The 22650-nt window shown below is 40.3% G+C and overlaps 1 protein-coding gene across 5 annotated transcripts in view; it reads left to right on the top strand.

The window, feature by feature from the left end:
- The window catches only part of LOC100774011 (serine/threonine-protein phosphatase 6 regulatory ankyrin repeat subunit B), a 272850-nt gene that overhangs the window by 192775 nt on the left and 57425 nt on the right, over positions 1 to 22650 (top strand). For 3 of the 5 annotated variants that reach the window (XM_035440951.1, XM_035440952.1, XM_035440950.1), the window contains exons 15-16: positions 2103 to 2186; positions 5056 to 5167. In XM_035440951.1, coding sequence (XP_035296842.1) covers positions 2103 to 2186; positions 5056 to 5167 — 196 coding nt within the window. The remainder of the gene's footprint in view (positions 1 to 2102; positions 2187 to 5055; positions 5168 to 22650) is intronic. The other 2 variants (XM_027396893.2, XM_027396896.2) reach the window with 1 other exon arrangement.

The raw sequence follows: 22650 nt of genomic DNA, 5'->3' as shown, positions 1-22650 counted from the left end.
TGCTTTATATCTGGTATCCACTTATGAGTGAGGACATACTATATTTGTCTTTCTTGTTTTGGGTTACATCATTCAGGATTGTTTTTTCTAGTTCTGTCTATGTGCCTTTGAATTTTAGGGTGTCATTGTTTCTTATCACTGAGTAGTACTCTATTGTGTAAATATACCATATTTCCTTTATCCATTCTTCAGTTGAGAGGCATCTAGGTTTTTCCAAGATCTGGCTATTATGAATAATGTTGCTATGAACGTAGTTGAGAAAATGTCCTTGTGATGTGAATGTGCCTCCTTGGGGTATATGCCCCAAAGTGGTATTGCAGGGTCTTGAGCTAGGTTGATTCCTAATTTTCTGAGAAATTGCCATACTGATTTCCACATCATCTGTACAAGTTTGCACTCCCACCAGCATTGGAGGAGTATAGAAGAGGAATTTCTTATTCCAAACACGTATGGACTATAGGTGGCTAGACTTGGAAAGCAAACATCACTGAACCACTGCAAAGGGGAAAGGTGGTGGGGTCCCACAGTTTATGTAGTTCTTAAAATCACAGAAAGACTTTGATAAGTTTGCCTGACAACTGTTGAATTATTGATTCTGGGTTAGTACTGATAGCTTCTTTTCTAGAAGAATGACATTTAAACGTTTAATTTTAATATATAAGTAAGCCAAGCATATGCTTTTCTATTGGGCTATATCACAAGCCCTTTCAAGCATTTGAGATGGTGATCCAAGTAAGAAATACATCTTATATTATGATACAGTGCACATGTCCACATGTATGTTCATACATGAGAAGTAAAAACCTCACAAATCGTATTTATTGTATTGATGTGTTATATTTTCTATTTTATTTTGATGACTTCAACCTAATTGGTATCACTTAGTAACAGGTTGTGATCCATTGTTTAAAATAATATGTATGAAAATCCAGGTTTATGATCTTGGCATTTGGCAGATGGAAGCAGGAAGATCAGGAATTCAAGTTCATCCTCTGATACATAGAGAGTTTGAGGATAGCCTAGGTTACATGAGATCCTGTCTCAAAAAACAAACAACAACTATACATATACACACATGTATACACTTGCACACAGCTTGGAGCTCTCTCAGTCGGTAAAGTGTTTTTCATGCAAACATGAGTTCTGAATTTGATATCCAGAACCCACATGAAAGTACCCAGGTACCTGGCTGGGCTGCAGAAATGGTTTATTAGTTAAGACTTCTTGCTGCTGCTCTTCTAGAGGACCTAAGCTCAGTTGGTTCACAACCACATGTAATCCCATCTCTAAGGGATCTCACCCACATGAACCCTTGCACACATGTGGCTTTCACCAACACAGATACATAGATACACATAAATTTAAGAAACCAAATATATTAAAAATCCAAGTATGGTGGCAGCATGATGACCAGCCAGTCTAGCCTACTAGATGACCTGCAGAGCAATGAGCAACACTGTCTCAAAAAACCAAGTGGATGGCTCTTAAGAAGGTTGCCCGAAGTTGACCTCTGACCTCCACATACATGTGTAAACACAAGCATGCTCCTACATAAGCATGAACAGCCCCATTTCATCATGTGTTTACATAAATACGTTTCTAATAAGATGTCACGCTTGGCATCTTGCATGCAGGTTTTTAATTGAGCAATGCAGGGCTTTGGGGAAAAGATAGGCCGCAGGAAGGGTGAGAGAGAAAGTGCATCTCATGTTTTAAGGGCTAGAAGGGAAAATCTAGGAGGTGAAGGGCAGGATTCCTCATAGGAAGTGAAATGCTGGGCTGGACAGAAAGTGTGAGGGTATGGTAGCAGGTGGAGGAGCCTGGGCTAAGTCGTATCTGTTTACTTGGAAAGTTCTAGGATACCTATAGAGTAGTAGGCAGCTTGATTCTGCTCTTCATCTCACAGAGCTAGGGAATTTTAGGAAAGTGATGTTCACAGTTGGATTCTATGAGAGGAAAGAGATTTCCTACATGCCTTGGAGAGAACCAATGTACGTCCCTTTTGGGTTGGGGTAAAAATCACAGATATATTTGTGTAAAAACTATCAGCAATTTTAAATTAAAAGTTAATTGTGATTTTTTTCCCTGTGTCTTATGCTGAGAAGTAAGATGATCTTAGGAAATGCCCATGACAATTCAGAAGAACTTGACAGAGCCAGGGAAATGAAGGAAAAAGATGCTGCACTGTAAGTTTCTTTGGGGCATAAGGGGGGGGGGGTGCCACACTCTTTGGTTCCTCTGGGTTGCCACATGGCTGTCTTCCTACTGGGGGTTCCCTTGGGAATCCCAAGAAAGGGTGGAGATATGGACTCACCTTCAACGCATCCATCCGTTCTACTGTTCTTATGTGTGGGACTCTTTATAAAACTATAAGCTTGCTTTGACTACCATTGTGATGGGCCAGCATCCTTAGGTCTTAAATATATCTGACTCTGTCATGTATCATATACCATGAGGAACATGTAAAGCCTCCACTTGGGACCTTAGGTTCTACTTTGATGACTTGGGGATAATTATTTCACAGATTCTATAAATAAAGTTCTTTAGTCCTTGCTGTGAAATTCCCCTCAGACCCTTGACTTACAGATAACCTCCTGCTTCTTGTAAACAGCTACCCCTGACCATGCTGCCCCATACTGGCTTCAGACAGGGTCTTCACTGTTGCTATGAAAGGGCCTGAAGTATTTGCCATCATCACAAACAGATCAGCACAGAAATTCCTGACAGTGGTGAGCCCAACACTTAGTGCAGTGAACCAGTTTGCCCACTTTGGACCTCATCACCGGGGAGATACAGTGCTCTGAGAGTCTGCAGGCATGTGTTCCACAGTGTGTTTATTTTCTTCCTGAGTTGCCTCAGGAATGAGTTTCTGTGCCTGAATGTTTGTGTTCACTCCAAGGCTTCCACATTGCCCACTCTGATCTCCTCCCCATGTCCCCGTGTCTAAAACGTTACAGACACTGAGGATAGCCCTGGTGCAGGTTATAGGACATAACTATTTCTGGGATAGAGACAGACACTGCTGTGAGTAAAACAGAATGGCCAAGTTTCACTAAATTTAAAATAATAATGTTAAAAAATAGAGAATGCTGTTACCTTAGCAAGCCTCGTGTTCGCCATTGAATTACAGACTTGCCTATGCCAGCCCAGGCTCACTAGTAATTGGAGGAAGGGTCAGGAACAACCATACTCCACTCTCTAAGTCAGGGACCTAATGTTCTGTTGATCTTGTATCCCAAGTGGCCGAGCTGCTAATCCACCCTGGGAGTAGAAGGGATGAGCCTCACCAGTTGAACACGGGGTCTGTTTTTTTTTCTTAGGAACTACGTGGAGATTATACAAATTCCACACTTCTTCTGTGGCTGTATCTGTACAGTCGTCATCTTGTTTAGCTATGTACTGGACTAAATAATACTCTGGGAGGAGCTATTAATGCTTTCTAAATTATAAATTTAGCTTATCAAATGACTTTTTTTGCAACCCATTCAGAGACTGGGGGTTGTGTGTCCATAGAATGCTACTCCTGTGAATGATTTATGTAAGAGCTACATTCAGTTTACAGTGAGTCATGCACAAGATCCTGTCCACGGACATTTAGTTACCCAAATAAAAAAGTACTTCCTTTTAAGGTCTGAAGGACCAAAGACAGCATGATAGCAGGACTTTAATAAGAGTTTGATTTCTTTTGGAGCATTTTATAGATAAATACAGCAAGTAGATTGGGCTTTCATGTTTATCTTCAGTCAGTTTTCTAAAAATTAAAGAAGCAGTTTGTCTTTTTATCCATTTGGCTTTCAACCAAAAGGTAGGTAAATGCAATTTCAAAGTTTTTTAATAAACTATAGAAAGCTCCCCCGGGAAAATCTTATTTAATCAGAAGGGTTAGATTTAGAATCTTAAAACCCTGAGAGCCACACGTGGGTTGGTGGCTCATGCTTGTAATCCCAGGACTGGAAGGAGAAGCAGGAGGATCAGGAGTTCAAAGTCACCCTCAGCTACACAGTGAGTTTGAAGCCAGTCTGGGTTACATGAGACCCTGCCTCAAAAAAAAAAAAAAAATTAACAAGTCTTGATGTAGAGTAAGAAATTGAATCAGCATGGACTTGTTGGGGACTCATTTATCTAGCTAGTTCTTGCCCCTTGTAAAGCAAAGACCTGATTACCCAGTGAATCCCAGGGTTCTGGGATTCTAGAACCTGAGGCTCTTCAGCAAAGGTCGAGGTAAACACCTCCCTCTGCCAAGTGTGTCAAGTCTTTTGACATTGCAAACACAATTCTGTCATCGCAGAAAACTCTCACAATGTTTTAAATTAGTGTTCTTTTGTGTTGGGCCTCATTCATCATTATCCTCAGTTGTTTGTGGCTACAAGTTAGACATAATTGTGGCCTATTTTGTCACTTTTTCAGAAGAAAATTATGCCAGAAAAGGCTTTTGAAATTCATAATTTTGCCTAGTCTATGTTCCTGATGGTGTAACTTAAGTTTCTTCAAGTGTAGTCACTGAATGAATTCTTTGTATCTTTTAAATGTTTAGCCACTCTTTTGGTCTTTTTATTATTCAGTCTACTCTGGGTTCTTTTCTTCTTAATCTGTTTTAAACCTGAAATTCTTGATTATAATCTTAATCTTCATCTCCAATAATGATGTCAGAAAGAGTCCCTTCTCTATTGTGCTTTCCCAGCTGCAGTGGCCTGACCACTCCTTTATTACATTTGAGACTTGTGAACATGGAGATCTTAATCTTATATATAACTCAGTAACCTTGATGACAGATATGTCTCTACCTTGACTTGAGAAGGGGAAAAAGACATTTAATTGCCCACTTGTCCCTAAAGTTTCCCCTGACTTCTAAGAGTGTTATTTTATGATGAAATAGAGACAGATAAAGAGAGCATGTGCTCTCCTCCCACCCTAGCACATAAAACTTTATTGTAATTGGCTCCTTACATATTCCCTGTCTCGGATGCTTTGTGGAATACTCATAACAGAGGGGCTTGCGCCGATTGTCCCTTCTGGTGCAGCAGTGTTTCTGAGGCTGTATCTTTATGCTTACAGCTGCCTAGAGTTTCTGCTTCAAAATGATGCAAACCCATCCATCCGGGACAAGGAAGGCTACAACAGCATTCATTATGCTGCTGCTTATGGCCACAGACAGTGTCTAGAACTGGTAAGTTGTCTTGTCCGTTCATTTCTTTTCTGACATGATACTGGCCCTGAACTCCTGACAGCTACCCTCAGTACCTAGTGCAGCCACCACTAGGAATCCAGGCAAGATGGTTTCTGCTAACTGAAAAAAAACTGTTCGATGTTACAGTACAAAGATTTCTTTGTTCCTTTCTCTCCTCATCTGACTGACAGTGGACTCATCCACATTATTTGTGGTCAGAATGTTAGACCCCTGTGTAGAAGCAGCTTTTATTTTAAAGATAAGTAGGATGTGTCCAGAGGAAAACTTAGCACTGCAGTGCTCACTAATGGTACTGTAGCTTTGTGTTTGACTGATTCAGTCACTAGGCACATGGGTTCATTTGGGCCAATCCCATGTCTGGAGTAGAAAGAAAGAAACTGGCAAGGGCCAAGAACAGAATTTGATCTTTAAAAAAAAAAATCAAATGATCAAGAGATACCTGTGTGTGATGGGGGAGGGGGTTGAAATATGAACTCTTCTCTTGGTGATGGTTATGAGACCTAAAACTCAAATGCCCACAGTGACTTCAAATGTTAAGGGTGAAGTAAGCTCAGGTGTAGAACAGTCAGGAGTGATGGGGACTGGGCCATGCTATAAAGAGCCAGGCGTTGGTGGCACACGCCTTTAATCCCAGCACTCATCGGGAGGCAGAGACAGGCAGATCTCTGTGAGTTTGAGGCCAGCCTGGTCCACAGAGTGAGTGCCAGGATAGGCTCCAAAGCTACACAGAGAAACTCTGTCTCGAAAAACCAAAACAAACGAACAAACAAACAAAACAAAAGAGCCATGCTGTAAAGGGATAAACAGCTGGTTAGAAGACCAGGAAGGAAAGGGTTGCTAGAAATGTGTGTGTGTGTGTGTGTGTGTGTGTGTGTGTGTGTGTGTGTGTGTATGTGTGTGTGTGTGTGAACGTGCACAGCATGCGTATGTCACAGCGTACTCATGAAGGGCAAAAGATAGCTTCATGGATTCACACTGAACTCAGATCACCAGCTTGGTCAGCAAGTGCTTCTACCCAATGAACCATATAGCCAGACCTAAAATCTGACTCTTTAATGTAAGGTTTCCTGTTTTGAAATCTTCCTGGGGAGGCTGAGGGGAAAGTTTGTTCATAGCTACATCCAGCCTGCAGGTCACTGCTACTTTCTGGATACCACTTTTGGTTCATCTTCATTGGGATACTTGAACGTCCCAACTCACTCACTGTGTGGACTGATGGCAGGTACCATTTTTACTTACTGCCCTTGAATGTGTTTATATCTCTGTGTGGTGGTTTGAATGGAAATGGCCCCCATAGGCCTATAGAGAGTGGCACTATTAGGAGATGTGGCCTTGTTGGAGTGTGTTACACCAGGTGGGCTTTGAGGTCTCAGATGCTCAAGCCAGGCCCCCTATTTCACTCTTTTCCTGATACCTGGGGATCTGGATGCACAACGCTCAGCTCTTTCTTCAGTACCATGTCTGCCATCATGCAGCCTTGCTTCCTGCCATGACCATAATGGATTAAACCTCTGAACTGTAAGCCAGCCCCAATTAGATGTTTCCTTACAAGTTTTTTCATGGTTGGTCATGGTGTCTCTTCGTAGCAATAGAAACCCTGACTAAGACAGCCTGAAAACCAACATTTGGGAGGCTGAAGCAAGAGGATCATGAGTGTGAGGCAAGCCGGGGTTCATAATGTTATCCTGTGTCAGGAATAAGGAAGTTGGGCCAGGCATGATGGCACACACCTCTAACCAAGCACTTGGGAGACAGAGGCAGGTGGGCTCTGTGAGTTTGAGGTCAGCCTAGTCTATATAATAAATTCCAGTCCAGCCAGTGCTATAGAGTGAGATTCTGTCTCAATCCATCTATCCATCATTATTTATCCATCCATCCATCCATCCATCCATCCATCCATCCTCCATATCTTTTTTCATACTACTTTACCATGTTTTTCAAAGATATTTTTGAAGAAACACACAATATCTACTGGATGTGGTTTACTAAAAAGACATGAAGTAAGAAGCCAGCAAACTAAAGTACTGTACCTCCACACAAATAACTGTAGTGCACCCTTTTTCCTTCAGTTGGTTTCACTTAGGGTCAGTCCTATTACATTTCTTTTACTATGGAACACAGGAAAATCCATATAAAGTTACCAAATTTGGAAGCAAAAATAGGATTATTCTTGTATTGCTTTTCATTGCACGGGTTGGTAAGTTGTATTTATCTTCATCACTCTTGAAGAACTCAGCACCATCTTTTCTCAGGTTCTTGTGAATACTGGTGAGTTCCTTGTTTGACCTTGGGGGATAGGTAGCACAAGTTCTAATAGGTCTTAATAATTAAAAAAATCTGGAGTCAGATGTGGGGGGGGGGTGTAGCTGAAGGATCAGAGAAGCAAAACTAATTCTTACCTCTACTGAATCCTCAGACCAAAGGGGCGATCTGTCTCTAGGAGTCCTCAGACTGACTGCCTAGACAGCATCTGTCTCTACAAATCCTCAGACTGCTGCCTCAGACTGCCCTGAGCTCCTGGCTCCTCCCGCCTTTTGAACACAGAGCTGCTGCTTGGTGGAAGCTGGTTAGGATGAGGCAATGTTATCTTTGCCTCTTAACTCTAGCTTTGCAGTAGTGCTTGCTCTATACCTATGAGCAAATATGACTTTGAGCTTAGACCTCATATATGAGAGGCTCCTCCCAAAGCGTGTGCACGTGTATGAATGTGTATTGTCACCACTGGGAGGTGAGGACTTATGTTGTAATTACCCACTATGAGGCTGTCTTCTGAAAACTGCACAAGACACAGCTGTCGTTAATTGCTTCTCTCTCAGAAAACCACATGCCATAATTGGAAATATGAACCTTTATTACAGTTTGTTATTATCTCTTAATAATATGTGCTGTTCAATGGAGCTGTAATGAGTTATCTTTAGTCCTGTAGCACAGAGCACAATGTTCTGGAAACACCTTTTTTCTGTCAAGTGATGTGTTGCATGCATTGTCTTCCTTTTTCAGGGATGCCATTTTAGAGTCATTATTTCTTCTCTCAGACAAGAAGGATTTTCTGTCCACAAGACAAAAAAAGACATGGCGGTTTGATTGGATCAATTGTTGCCTTTGTATTTACAGACCTAAATGCATGGAAATTAGGAATAGTCTATAGTAGGTAGGGGAAGTATTAACTGATCTTCATTTATGCTGTCAGTTGAATCAGACTAGATTATCAATATAAATGGTGGACGCATCACCCTTGTTTGCTTTTAAGAAAGAATCTGTGAATCGTTTATCACACAAATAGAGTTTCCCGAATGGTTACTGTTGGATGGAAAGCTTTATGAGTTCCCCATTTTGGAGTGCATCCTACAATTCCTCTTAGGTGCAGTTTGTTCTAAGCAAACTTCGGACATTCTCACAATCCCTCCCCTCCATGACACCAAATCAAAACAAAACAGAACCAGAGAATAACCCTGCATTCTCTCCCCACCACCAAATGTGCAACATTAAGCCAGGCATTTGCAGGTATCTTATCCTCCTGCCAGCTCATCCAACAGGAACCAGTTTGGGGAAGAGATGGGACAGGATGAGGTCATCTCTGGGACAAGTGTTAAATGAAGGAGTAAGGTGGTTTTTGTTTTGTTTTGTTTGTTTTTATGGGAAAGCATTTCTAATTTTCCCTCCAGCCTTGGGAAACTAGTGCCATCATAGTCTCTAAAATCCCCATTTCCTTAGGAACTAGAAGTTGGGAAAGCAAAGCAACAATCTTCTGTGCACAGGGGTAGATTTCTGTGATTCACTGTCATGCCAAATGCCCCTTATCTCATGTAACAAACACCCCATCTTTTTGACAAGTTGGCCCTGACTCCCAGCCAGGTTTTCACATGAGAAGCCCTGTTTCTATGGAACTCTAGTAACCTACTAGACTCTCTGAGAAAACATCCTTCCAAAAGCCTGTTCTTCACATTCCCAGCCTATGCTCTGGCCTGTAGAGGGAACAGAAAGTATAAATGAACACTTTCTACTAGACCAGGCTTTGTCTTTTGGGAGCTGCTGTGAGATGAAAGAGGACAAATGGCCATTGGAACGAGCTGACTTTTGTGCAGTTGGTGACATTGATGGCTAGCCCTTCCTCTCAGCTAGTGGATTACTGCTGTGTTTATGCATGTCACTAAATTTGTTATCACTAAATTGTATGCATATGTATAAATGACTGACATTTAACTTAGTCCACATTTGCTTGGCACTCGAGGTTTTTGGTTCTTGTCTGTGATTAAAAGCTTAGAATTTGCAAACCATATTTTGTTTTCAATTTATTTTGCTGTAGTCAAAATGGAACAGAAGTTACATTAGCTGTTTTAACTCTATTTTCTGTATTTAGGCTGATTTTGAGTTAGTTCCACAACAAAAAGCTCCTAGAAAGTGATGTATTCTGGTCTTGACAGACTAGTCAGGTTCAGAATTCCAGCCCACCCACCTACTTAGGCCAGTGTTCTCATAGCTTTTGATCAAGGATGTATGTCCTGAGCTTCCTCCAAAAATCTGCCCACCAACATGTACAACAAACCATGATTAGTCAAATTCAACTGGGCTCAGACTACCAAAGCAGAGCAGAGGGTTTGTGTCTAATAAAGCACCTGTGTATGAATCAAATGTTTGCTTGAGTGGAGGAGGGGCCCTGGCACAGAGCTTAGACCACTGTGTACTGTGCATTCAGACTGACTAGAAAGAGAGAAATTTGGGAAGCGTGCCCCTATTTGGAATTTCAGTTTCTAATGGTATGCTAGCTTTCTTTTACAATATTGAGCATTTCTCTGTGAACATAAAGACAATTATGACTTTGTTACTTTCAAAGTGGAAAAACGTGTCTTCCCATGTAATTGAATAAATTGCCTATACAGACTTAGAAAGATGGTTTAAAAACTAGGATTCGGATTGGATTCAGTTCAGAATTTTGCTAAGCTTAATCACTTTGAATTTGGCTGCTTCCCTGGATCTCCTGTGAGCTTGAACTTTGACAATAAGAATATGTGAGGTAGCAAACAATCCCTGCATGTACATTCTAGGAGTTCTGGGATTCTCTGAAGAGAGCTATGTTTTGGGCAACTGAAAACAAAATCATGTTACATTCATATAAACTTCTATGTATTTCTTATGTTTACCATAGACTTGAGCATTGTTAGAAACTGGCTCTGAATAAATATATGCATTTGTATATAATGCATTTCAGTGTTGGATTAAGCTTCTTGATACTAAGAAAGTGGGGTTTAAAGGAATTATTTTTTAAAGAAATAAGTAACTTTTATGTTAGGAAGCAGTCACATCTAAAGGAACAGTTATCTGAAGATAACCAGTGGATTTGAACCGAAATCCCCAACAAACCTGTGATTACTTTTTCTGTCCTCAGAGGTGCTCTGAGCTGGTCTCAGAGTATGTGACTTTGAGCTGGAAGGCTATGTGAGAGCAGTGTTCTATGGAACCATCAGCAATGGTGGTGTGAGTATTCTACTGTTGAACTCAAAGTGGGGGGGGCACAACTCTTAGCAGGAACTCTCTAAGTAAGTGGTTGGGGTGGACATAGACATTGTAATGCCACTAGCAGCCTCTCACTGTTATGGGTGAGTGAGCTCACAAAAGTGAGGTGTAAATCTATATTCAGAGCAATTGAATAGACAACTCAGCAAAGGGTCTGTCTGATGGTTATAGTGAGGCAGAAGGCCTTCTGGTTTCACTATGAATCAATCTGGCAGCTGATGAATGAACTACCAAACAAAATTTATTAAACAAAGAACCTTAGATTTACCTCCAGAGGAGGGTCCAGAACAGTCAGGCTGTTTGTTGTCCTCACATTGCTTCAGTCCACAGCCTGCTTACCCACTTCTAAAGTCAGAGCTGGGAAAGGGAGGAAGCTTAAGAGCATGGACTTTTTAAAAGAAATTTAGCTGTGCCATGGATAACACCACTCCCATAGTGAGGGAGAAAGGCTGCCTTCTGACCAAAGACCAAACCAAGAAGCACCAGTGAGATGGCATGGATGCCTGGAGTTCTGTGCACTTTAGTGGGCACAATGGTCTGGCATATGATAAGTCTAAAATGTCTTCAGCCAGAATTGGTGTGCCAGGAGGTCATACAAAAGTCACCCATTGAAGGACCACTCAACCTTCCTCAGTGATGGGGAAGAATGTCATATGTTTCCAATGCCCAGATGTGCATCAGAGCAGCCTAAGACACTCCTGAATCCCGCTAGAGAGTGTTGCTTGTGATAGTGGGGAGACTCAGGGTTCCTGGGACAGAGGAGGGAGTCTGTTACCAGGAGACAGGGGCCTCACTTAGAAACAGGATGCTGCAGATAAGAGGAAAACCTATTGCAGCACCTGAAAAAGAAATAGCATGAATGCCCCGGTGGGGCACCATTACCAAGGGTGCTGGCAAGACCATTGTCTCTGCTTCTATGAGCCTCTTTTTTTTCTATCCCCTTCAACCCTAGAGGGAACAGACATTAAGAGTATATGAAGTGAAGGGCTCCAGGTTAGGGACAGAGAGGCCTAAACTTGTCCCCTTCTCCATGCAACCTTTGGTAGACAGTGGGAAGAAGAACCAGTGTTGGGCAGCGTTCAGGGTTTATGGTTTTTATACTGGCACAGACTATTCAATTGCTGTTATGAAGCTGTTTGTAACGGAAATGCTTTGAGGGTTTTTATTATTTGTTAGAGATTTTTATCTCAGTTGTCAGGAAAGGGAGTCGTGTAATGGAGACTGGACCTGGTATAGGGAAAAAGAGAACAAAGTAGGATTTACGAATGACTCACTGCTTAGTCACTCACTGGCAGCCACTGTTTAAGGAAAGACTAGCATTAAGCTCTAAAGAGAAATAAATAATTCTTGACTTGAAATATACATGAATTTTAAATTTCAACTTTATAAGTTAGGATGTCCTAATAGTTCTAAGCACTTATTAGGTACCAAAAAGCGTTGAATGAAAGTGATACCATTGGTGAATGGTGATACCATTGGTTGAGCTTGATTTAGTGATAAAATGTAAAGACTACTTTTAAAGTGTTTGGTGAGTTCTCTCCTTTGGCAGATGTTTCATAAAAGATGACAGGTTGGAGAGGAAAGGAAAATTTATATTTCTATAGACTAGTCTTCTCTTTAGATGTGAGTACTTACATAAAAGATGACAGGTTGGGTGACTACTTACAAACATGAAAGCATTTTACTGTAATCTCTTCATTACTTTTATTCTTCAAGGTCTAGAAACCTGTGCTAATATGTAAAACTGATTCAAAGACAGTTGGCGAATTAAAAGTTACACACACACACCCTCTGTAATTGTTTCTAGGTGTATAGTGAGCACTAACAGATTCAAATAGACATTATTGCTTCTAATGGGGAAGCTTCTAAAGACTCAGAGAAAAGTCAAGATTTCTTAAGAATGATATAGTTTAAATGTGAACTGAAAAACAAAGTTAATCTGATTTGTCCTCCCTTTTTCCTACTCCATCTCATCTTCTCTCCCCCGTCTTTATAACACCTATTGCTGTGACAAAACCCCATGACCACGGTAACTTAGAGAAGAGTTTACTGGGGCTTATAGTTTCAGAGGGTGAACCCGTGAGCATCCTGGTGGGGAGCATGGCAGCACGCAGACAGGCAGGCATGGCACTATAGCCATAGCCGAGAGCTCATATCACCTACAAGCAGGAGGCAGAAAGGCTTAACTGAGAATAGCATAGTATGGACTTTTGAAACCTCAAAGCCCAGCTCTATTGAAATACTGCCTCCAAGGCCATGCCTCCTTCAACAAGGCCATACCTCCTCCAACATGTCCACACTTTCTAATCTTTCCCAAGCAATTCTACCAACTGGGAAACAAAGTCCAAATATCCAAGCCTTTGGAAGCCATTCTCATTCAAATCACCATGCCCCCTCAATTAAAAACCCTTTAGGCAGCATCCAGTGATACAAGACAACAGCCCAGTTGGGGCTGGGCCCAGGAAGGATTGTAACCCATTCAATGACAGTGACCTACATGAGTGTATTTATTATTTTTCTCACGGCTATATTAAAATACCTGACAAAGGCAACTTAAGAAGAAAGGGTTCACAATTTAAGAAGGGATCCAGTTCATCATGTTAAGAAAGGCATGGACTTAGGAGAGGGAATAGTTAGTCACATTGTGTCTGTGTCAGAGAATGAATTGGGAGTAGGATGGCTTATAAAACTTTAAGATGTGCTCCCAGTGATCCACTCCCTGCAGCGAGGCCTCATCTCTCAGGACACCCAGCCAAAAGCCTATAGGCAGTATGTGGCCCAGGATAATTATGAATGCATCCCAGCACAAAACCATAATCTTAAAACATTATGTGAATGTTCACAGTTCTCAACCATGAACTTTATAGATGACAGCATCATGTGACAGCATCATTCAAAGTAAATATTCTCTCACAAGTCACAGGCCATGGACTGAATGACTCTGAAAGTTATACAACTCTCTTAGTTAAGGTTTCTATTGCTATGAAGATACCATCATCTGGGCAACTCTTATAAAGGAAAACATTTAATTGGGGCTAGCTTATAGTTCAAAGGTTTAGTCCATCATTGTCATGGTGGGTGGCGTGGCAGTGTGCAGACAGACAAAGATCTGAGAGTTCTATGTCTTTGTTTGCAGGTAGCAGAAACAACTGTGTACCACTGAGCATAGGATACCTCAAAGCCCACCTCCACAGTGATATACGTCCCCCAATAAAGGCACACCTGCTCCACCAAAGCCACACTTACTCCAACAAAGCCTCATCTTCTAATAGTGCCACTCTCTTCACAACAGCAGCTTTCCTCAAACAATGCTTTCAGTTGGGACAGAGTGTTCAGACTAAATACATCATCTAAGTTCCACATTTTTAGATTTTGTGCAGTCTTCTCTTGGTCCCAGACTCCTCACATTGATTTGGTGCAAAGAGTAAGAGAAAACCCCAAGAAACCATGTCATGCAAGCACACTGAGTATCATTCACTCTGAAATGAAGGAATTCTGTAATTATAATGATGTTTGGTCAAGATTTCCTGTGTACTGGAGGCTGTACTTGCTACTAGCAGTTAGTGAAGTTGGAGGGCAGGGTGTACCTTTCACCTTTTATAAGTTTTAAAACTGTGTTAGTCTTCATTATCAATCGTAAAAAATCTTGTAAGAGCATCCTTTATGAACTTGGAGTGAAACACTTCTTTACTATGGCAGGTAGATCCAGTTAGACAAAGGATTAAGAAGTTTCCTTTCTGTGTATGAGAGTCAAAGGAAGTGAATTACAGCCAATATGTTCATCTTGTGGTGACTTCAGCTGATCTCTCTTATTCAAGGTCCTCTCCTGTGCCATTCAGAATACATCATTCCCTTGTCCAGGAGGTTTGTCCTCTAGATGGGACAGGAGACCTCAAAGTCCACCTCCACAGTAATACCACTGCCCCCCCTTTTCCATAGTTGATTGAAACTTACCTCCTAGAAGAGTCAGGCATCTTCTTCCAAGAAATGGCTTCTCTTATATTAGCCACCCAAGTAGCTGTTTCCAGAGCATGGAGTGGATTTAGAGGAATGTATTGAGAACTATGGTTGATACAGGAACATGTTACACATGGGCAAAGAAATCAGAAATTAGTTGGAAGATAAAACCATACCACATAAATATTGGTTCAAAATATTATCCACATATCCAAGTTTTCCACAGGGTAATAATAGAATTATAATAGCTACCCCTGGCTCTTTGTGTGGTCTCACCTCTTACTGTTCTGTGTGGCTCTGCTCCAGGTCTTGCAGAAGAGCTTGGGCATGTCACCATATAGTCTATACGTTTTTTCCCCCAAGCATAGTATGGTTATTACTGTTTCCTTCCTCTCTTTCCATGTTTTCTGTGGTGGTATGTCCACCTGTGGTGTTATGTCCTTTTGTGGTGGTATGTCCAATTACTGTTTGCATTTCAAAAGCTCTTTGGTTATAGGTGTCCAGAAAAGATCCTGCTCCTATCATTGCTAACAAGGCAGAGATTGTCAATGTCTGTGCCAGTATGTAGAATTTTCACTAAACAATCTCCTGCAGCTAGCTGGCTCCCACCACTGCCACACACCTGACAAATCAGCCTGAGCCTGTGGGAACTTGTCCAAGTGGCGGTAGTTGTGGTGGTGGGTGAATCTGGAATACATTATGCTGACTGAAATAAACCAGACACAGAAAAGCACAACACCATACAAACTCACTTATAGATGGAATCTAAAAATGTTGAACTCATAGAAAAAAGTTTCTAAGTGCTTGGGGTCAGGGGAAATGGGAGATGTCAGTCAGATTGCACAGTTAGAATTATTCTGGATTCTGAAGATCTGTGGAACAGTGTGATAACTATAGTTAGCAATGCTGTTTTGGAGTAGAAAGCAATTGTTTTACACACACACACACACACACACACACACACACACACACACACACGCATGCATACACACATACATACTTACAAACACATATACACACTCACACACTCACAGACACACAGAGACACCTGTGAAGTTTAGTAATTTAGTGTGTATACATGCTTTAAAACATCACATTATGTGCCTTTAATACATATATTTTTGTTAATTTCACTTCAGTAAAACTGAGCAAACAAAGAATATAAGGAAATTGTCTATCAAGGTGCCTGGTACATAAGAGATGAAAGAAGCAGCTGTTGTTATATATTTATTGTGTGTAATTTAAAGAGTTCCCCCATCTCCTGTGCACTGTGCCATATCTATGAATATCTAAACATTGAAAAATGATGGGTCTGCAGTCTTACTATCTAGCAATGGGAACCAGCATGTAAATAAATAACTATGATAAAATAAGTTGTTGCTTTATTAGGATTCTGTATTCCTGTTATTTTTTATCACTATCTAGGATAAAACAGGAGTCCCAGAAATGGTACATGTGAGATGCTGTGGCAGTTTTGTGGTTAATGAGATGCTTGCTGACTCCTGTCAGCATAATGTGTTTGCTAAGCACATCTCTTTATATTTCTCCTTGTCTCATCACTGTGAAATAGCAGCATGACACTGGAAATGAACTGAATGAGGATGAGTGTGGGGGTGTCTGAGCTTGGTTGGTAAACTCAATGAGGACTTGATTTATGAGATTGCAGAGAACCTATTTCATAATGGCTTCTTTGATTTTGATGATAGCTACAAGGCCCACTAAATGAAATGGTTGTGAGTAAAACAATACATTGGAGCCAAGAAGATATAGATGCTGTATCTAGATCACGCTGCTGATCCCACCACCATCTGGGACCAGCCATTCATAAAAGATTCCATGTGAGGCAGGCACATATCTGAATATGTGTGTCAGGTCTCTCCCATCTGCTTTGATTTTTGCTGAAGATAATAACAGCTTTCTTACCCACTTCATGAATCTGTGCTGATTCTTTTAATATTCATTAAGCAGCCATAGTCTTTGTGGTCTTTAGCTGGTGTTTTTGAGTCCCAACAAGATTAGCATTAATTGGATCAGTAGAAATTTTCCTTAAAGGGGTGTTTTTTATTGCCTGGGCCATAATCAATAGAACATTTATTGATGTTTGCAGCAGAAAATTTATACTGTCATCTAACATTAAGAAATGGTGTCCAAAGCACATTTGTGTTGCTGGGTACAGATTTTGTGGGGACTAAGAGCAAGCAGGCAAGAAGTCTTTCTGAAGCAGATGCTTTTGCCGTCACGTATTTTAAACATTTTACTTTAAAGTTAACAATTTTGTATTCAAGCCAGTTGCCTCCTTTGTTTTTTTGTTCTGCACTTTTAATTATATTGCCATGCCTCTTAGCTCTGGCATCCCTCTTCTACCCCTCAGATAAAACCTCAATTGCCCAGAGCAAATGAATTGCACCCTGACCTGAGGCAGAAAGTAAATTAGCACAGTGCTAATATTATTCAGGGTACCATGGGAATATCATCAAGATGAAAATTACTGTTGATTAAAAGGTAACTTTTAAGCTTGAGTACTGCTCTTAGAAGTCACCATGGAAACACGAGGAAGCGGTACTGCTTCCTAGCAAAACACAAAGAGCTGTACATGCTCAGTGAGTGGAATCAATCAAACATAACCCATGACCCTGAATATTTTATAGTTGACTACTTGTCACTCTTTGTCTCTACTTGTCAAGGTGACTGTCATTTATTGCAATCAAGTGTTTTGCAGTGCACAATTTCAACTAATCTAGTTCTCCATGGAGTGCTTCTGTTGATAGACATTGATGGCTGGAAGGGAGTGAAGGCTCTGCCACCATCCCAGTGCTGGCTTAAGAAGGCCTCACATTCTGTGAAGACTCTGACATGCACATTTTACTATTGAATTAATAATGCTCTGGAGGTGAATGGTGAAGACAAATGGCACCATACCTCAACTTCTTTCATTAACATTACCCATCGTTACCTATCTTATTTTTTATGGCACATATCCCCTTTCCACTTCAAAAGGCTTTAATTTCCTGAGCACAGTGCAACCATGAGGGACTGCAGTGTTTGACAGTCTCCTGCAGGGGACCAACACTCAGCATCCGCACTCAGCTCTAGTGAATTTTCTCTGATGACTGTGAGCTAGATTCATGTAACTATGTGAGGACTGACTGCACTGGCATCACGCGTGGATCAGAGAATATGGTTATTAGTATATGTACAGTAACTGCAATCCTAGGAAATTGACAGATGGTACTTAAAAAGGAAGGCTTTTGTTTTGTTTATTTCACTTTTGAATAGAAGCTCTATTACCTACGTGCTCTGGTGGCTTAGGGTTAACGTCACTGTGTGTTTATTAGGAACAAGCAATTTATGAAGGTCACTCATCTGAAGTAGACCCCCTCTTGATGGAGTGAGTGTATACTGTGAATTGTCAGCAGTGCAGGGAAGGAGTGAGTGGGTTACTCTACTGGCAATAGTGTCTTCTGTAACATTCTCTCCTACTCTCAGGAATGTTCCTATTTTACTAGGGAGAAATAACACAAAATTTAGATAAAAGAAGTACAGTGTACTTGCATCAATGTGGACAAGGACTAGATAGTATAGTTTTTAAAATTTATATTTTAATCATGTGTGTGTATGTATGTACATCTATGTGTGAGTATGTGTACATGAGTGCAGGTACCCATGGAGGCCAAAGGAGGATGTCCGATACCACAGAGCTGGAATTGCATGTAGTTGTAAGCCACCTGACATGAGTACTAGTGTTGAACTCAAGTCATCTGGAAGAAGAGTGCATAGTTATAACAACTAAATCATCTCTTTAGTTCACACAAGATTATCTTTAAAAAGAGTATTTCCATACAAAGTAGAGGCAGAAAATAATATTTTAGATGAAAGCTTCCAAAAAAAAATATTGACAGTCCTAAACAAAATGTCAGCAAATTAAATACAACAATACATTGAAAAGGTGATACATCATGGCCAAGTACAGGCATTCTGGGGAGGAAAGTGGAATGTAGCATCAAAAAAAAAAAAAAAAGAATCAAACAAAGTAATTTTCCATATTAAGAGAAAAGGCAGGGAAAACATCAACTAAATAGCTTAGTACAATAAAAAGCATCAGGTAGAGCTTCATGTCTGCATATGATATAAAAACTTAGCAATCTGTGAATACAAAGAAGCTTCATTAATCAGATAAAGATCATCAGCAACACATCTTTGGTTAAAAATACAAAACTTAACAGTGAAGCATCGAAACACCCCCCTCCCCCAGCTAATGGTGGGAACAAGACAAATGTGCATAACGTGTCCCATTTTTACCAATGTTGGAACGGAAGTCCTAGCTGGAGCAATAAAGGAAAAAAGAGAAATAAAAGTGTTAGGGTTTGGGAGACAGCTCAGGAAAGAGTTTGCCTTGCAGCACAAGAATGGGACACTAGATCTCTAAAGCCCACGTAAAAGCCAAGCCAATGTGGAATCTGCCTGCAACCCCAGCACTCAGGAGGCAGTGATGGGGAATCCCAGGGAAAGCTGGCTAACTAGACCTGCAGAATTGGTGGTTCCATGTTCAGTGAAGGCCTTCACTCAGGAAAGTAGACAGCAGTCAATGAAGAGCATTGGATGTCAACCTCTGACCTCTGTGCATGCACATACACTACACATACACACACACACACACACACACACACACACACACACACACACACACACACACACACTGAGGGTGTAGATCAGTGGTAGGGCACTTGCTTTACACACACCAAGCCCCAGGTTCAATCCCCAGTGGTAAGAAAAAGAAGGAAGGGAAAGTTTGGAAGCTAGAACAGCTTCCCAATGATGACAAAAGAAGCTTCACATGTAATTAAGTTACAGATATTAAGGCAGTGGTAGACTAATTGAATATGCATAGAGTGGCTCATCCCATTTTATATCCTATACAGAACTTGATTCAAGAAGGACTGGTAGGGGCATAAGGTCAATATGAACCAAGCCAAGACACCTCATTATGCCTCTTTGTACCTCTTTAAGCAAAGAACAAATAGGGCAACAATGTAAAGGATGCCATTTACAAATACAGCACCATTTACATCAGCTTCTGAAATACATAGAATGTTATTTCTATGAAAACATTAAAAATTATTGAAAAAAACAAAGAAAACATAAATACTTTTATATAGACAAGGCTAATAATTTAAAATTCAACTTTTTCTTTATCCCAGAAACTATCAAATGGGAAATGAAATTTTAAAAAGAAGTAAGTCATAAAATTGTTATGATGAAACTATAACACCCTATGGAAAAAGCTGGCTCAATAAATGGCACAAAGATTTTATATCTGTAGGCTAAAAATCACAATGTTACAGAGATAGTAAACTACTTCAACCTGATTTATAGATTCATCAAAATCTCAGTAGGATTCTTCACACATATGTGAAATGGAAGCTGGTTTTTAATTTTATATGAAATTCAAAAGGCAAAGAGTATGTAAGACAGTTTTGAAAAATAAAATCTTAGAGACTTTGCTTCCAGATATCAATGACCTGTTTCAGAGTTACAAAAATGAAAATAATCTGGTTTATACAGAGTAGATAAAGCTAAGGATCAGAAATTGAAGACTAAGTCTATACATTTTACACCCTCATTAATGATATATATGGCATAAAAGTTCAGTATGAGAGAAAAGTACCCTTTTACTAAATTTTCCTGGGGAGAAATGAATGTGCTTTTACTATGCACAAAACTCAATTCAAGTAAGATTGCTGATACATGTTGGGAAGATGCAACAAGAAAGGTGTTAGAAGAATACACAAGGGATATCCTCAGGTCTCAGAGGGAAAGATTTTTAAATAAGATGCAAAATGTTGAACTATATTAATGTTAAAAGTTTTGCTGTTTAAAAGATACCATTCAGTAGTCTTTTCATTGTATGAAAAGCTGTGTACCAAGAACTCTTGCAGACTATATAAAGAAAATATAAAAACAAACATGGAAAAAAATGGACATCCCAATTGAAAAATGGCACAAGAGATACTGCAGAGAAGGATATTCACAGATTTAGTCACATGGAAAAAGGCAGTCAACCTTCAAAGTTATCCAGAAAGGACAAACTGGAAGTACACTGGACATGTTAGTGCTCCATTGCTTCCATCATAAATGGCCACAAATTTCATGCATCACAGCACAATTTTATTATCTACAGGTCTATAGGTTAGAAATCCAATACAAGTTTCAAAACAGAGAGAAAAGGGCCTGAAAGAATGACATGACTTTTGGGCTTTGAGGTTTACTTGAGCAATTCAAGGCCATTGTGAGACCAGAACTGATGGGAATCTATTGATCCAAATGATTGCCTCTTTTCCTCAAGTTTGTGACTTTGAACCATTTTTCCCCTATATTCTCCAAGCCTTGGCCTTCATAGCATCTATACTGCAGCTCTTCTATAGGTATTGATTTAATCAGAGAGTTATTAGTTTACTTGTTTTTGTTTTTATTTTCTAGACAGAGTTTCTCTGTAGCCCTGGCTGTCCTGGAACTTGCTCTGTAGACTAGGATGGCTTTGAACTCACAAAGATACACCTGCCTCTGTCTCCCAAGTGCTGGAGTTATGTGCACCACCAACTCCCAGCTAGATTACCAGTTTTGAAGAACCTGGCTGTGTATTAGTGTCTGTACCTAAATGGTTGCTAGGTATTTTTTTTCCACCAGTGGAGTTGTCAAACCTTCTTTGACAGATGTTATGTTCAGTCATTGAAATTTTGTTAGTATTGTAGCAAGACCCTTCTATTTTTCCATGGCCATGAGATTTGAGCATGATGTGTGCACGTTATTTCATATTTTAAAGAAAATATTTGTACTTCACATAAATCAACATCTGCTACAACTGAATGTATATATTGTATGTAAGGTAGACATTGAACTTAAATACACCTGTTTCACATCCTTTTTGTTAGTATTCAGGCATCTGTACTGGCCTGTCCTTGGGGTTCTGACAGGATATGCCCTCAGCTGCAGCCACTAAGAGCACCACCTGTGCATTCACTATGTTCCCTTTTAAAGGGCCTGCCCACTTCCCAATCTTCTCTCTTCCTGCCTCCTCCCCCTCCCCCTCTCCCAGCCCCTCTCCCTCCCCCTCCCCCTCTCCCTCTCCCTCTCTCTTCCCTCTCTCCTGCTGTTCCTGTCCCCAGAGGCCAGTCTCCCCCGTACCCTTTCTTTTTCCCTAATTAAAAAAGAAAACCCTCTGCTTGAATCCTGTTGCATGGTGTCTTTCTCATGGGCTGCTTTTCTTAAGTTACAACACTTTTCCAACTTTGAGTCTACGTTTCCAGTATGTCCTATAACTGTACTGTGTGTGACCTAGTATCTATTCTCTCCCTTTGTCCTTCCCTTTAACTGTGCTCTTCTGTGGAAACCATATTAGAGAGGCCCTTTGACCACTTGGTTCTTGAGTAATGTGTTAGCCTCTTATGTAGTACTATGTCATTTAGCCAGGTATAAAATACTGGGTGAGATTTAAAGACTATTCATATTTGTGATTATTTGTTTTCAGCCGTCCTAATATTTAGAAGATAGTCATAGAGGCAGAACTGGATTATAAGTGGAGAATGGACTAGAACATAGGAGATATAAATAATTACCCTATTGTAAACTATTTTCTCATTATAAAAATGTCATGTACCTAGCTATGGAATTTTTGGAGACTTCATGGAAAAATATATATGATATTGAAATCTGTGATTCTTTTTTCCCACCTAGAGATAACCACCTTCTGTATTTTGATTTATTTTCTTCCCTCTGTGTAAATACATGCATGTGGGTGGTTTATCAGAATATACATTAATTATCTCATAGCAAAATAAGAACTCATTTTTTAAAAGGACTGAGTTTAGATGATTAAGAATGAGGCAGTCAGGCATCACTTTAATTTAAACTTCAGCAGAAGAAATATTTTGTTCAGAACTTGACTAAAAGAGACAGATAGGGGCCATCTGGTTTTAATCCCCTGCTTTACCAAC

Source organism: Cricetulus griseus, chromosome 2, assembly GCF_003668045.3.
Source record: "Cricetulus griseus strain 17A/GY chromosome 2, alternate assembly CriGri-PICRH-1.0, whole genome shotgun sequence".
Taxonomy (NCBI): Eukaryota; Metazoa; Chordata; class Mammalia; order Rodentia; family Cricetidae; genus Cricetulus; species Cricetulus griseus.
The sequence above is the reverse complement of the archived record's forward strand: the minus strand, read 5'-3'. Positions and strand labels throughout refer to the sequence as shown.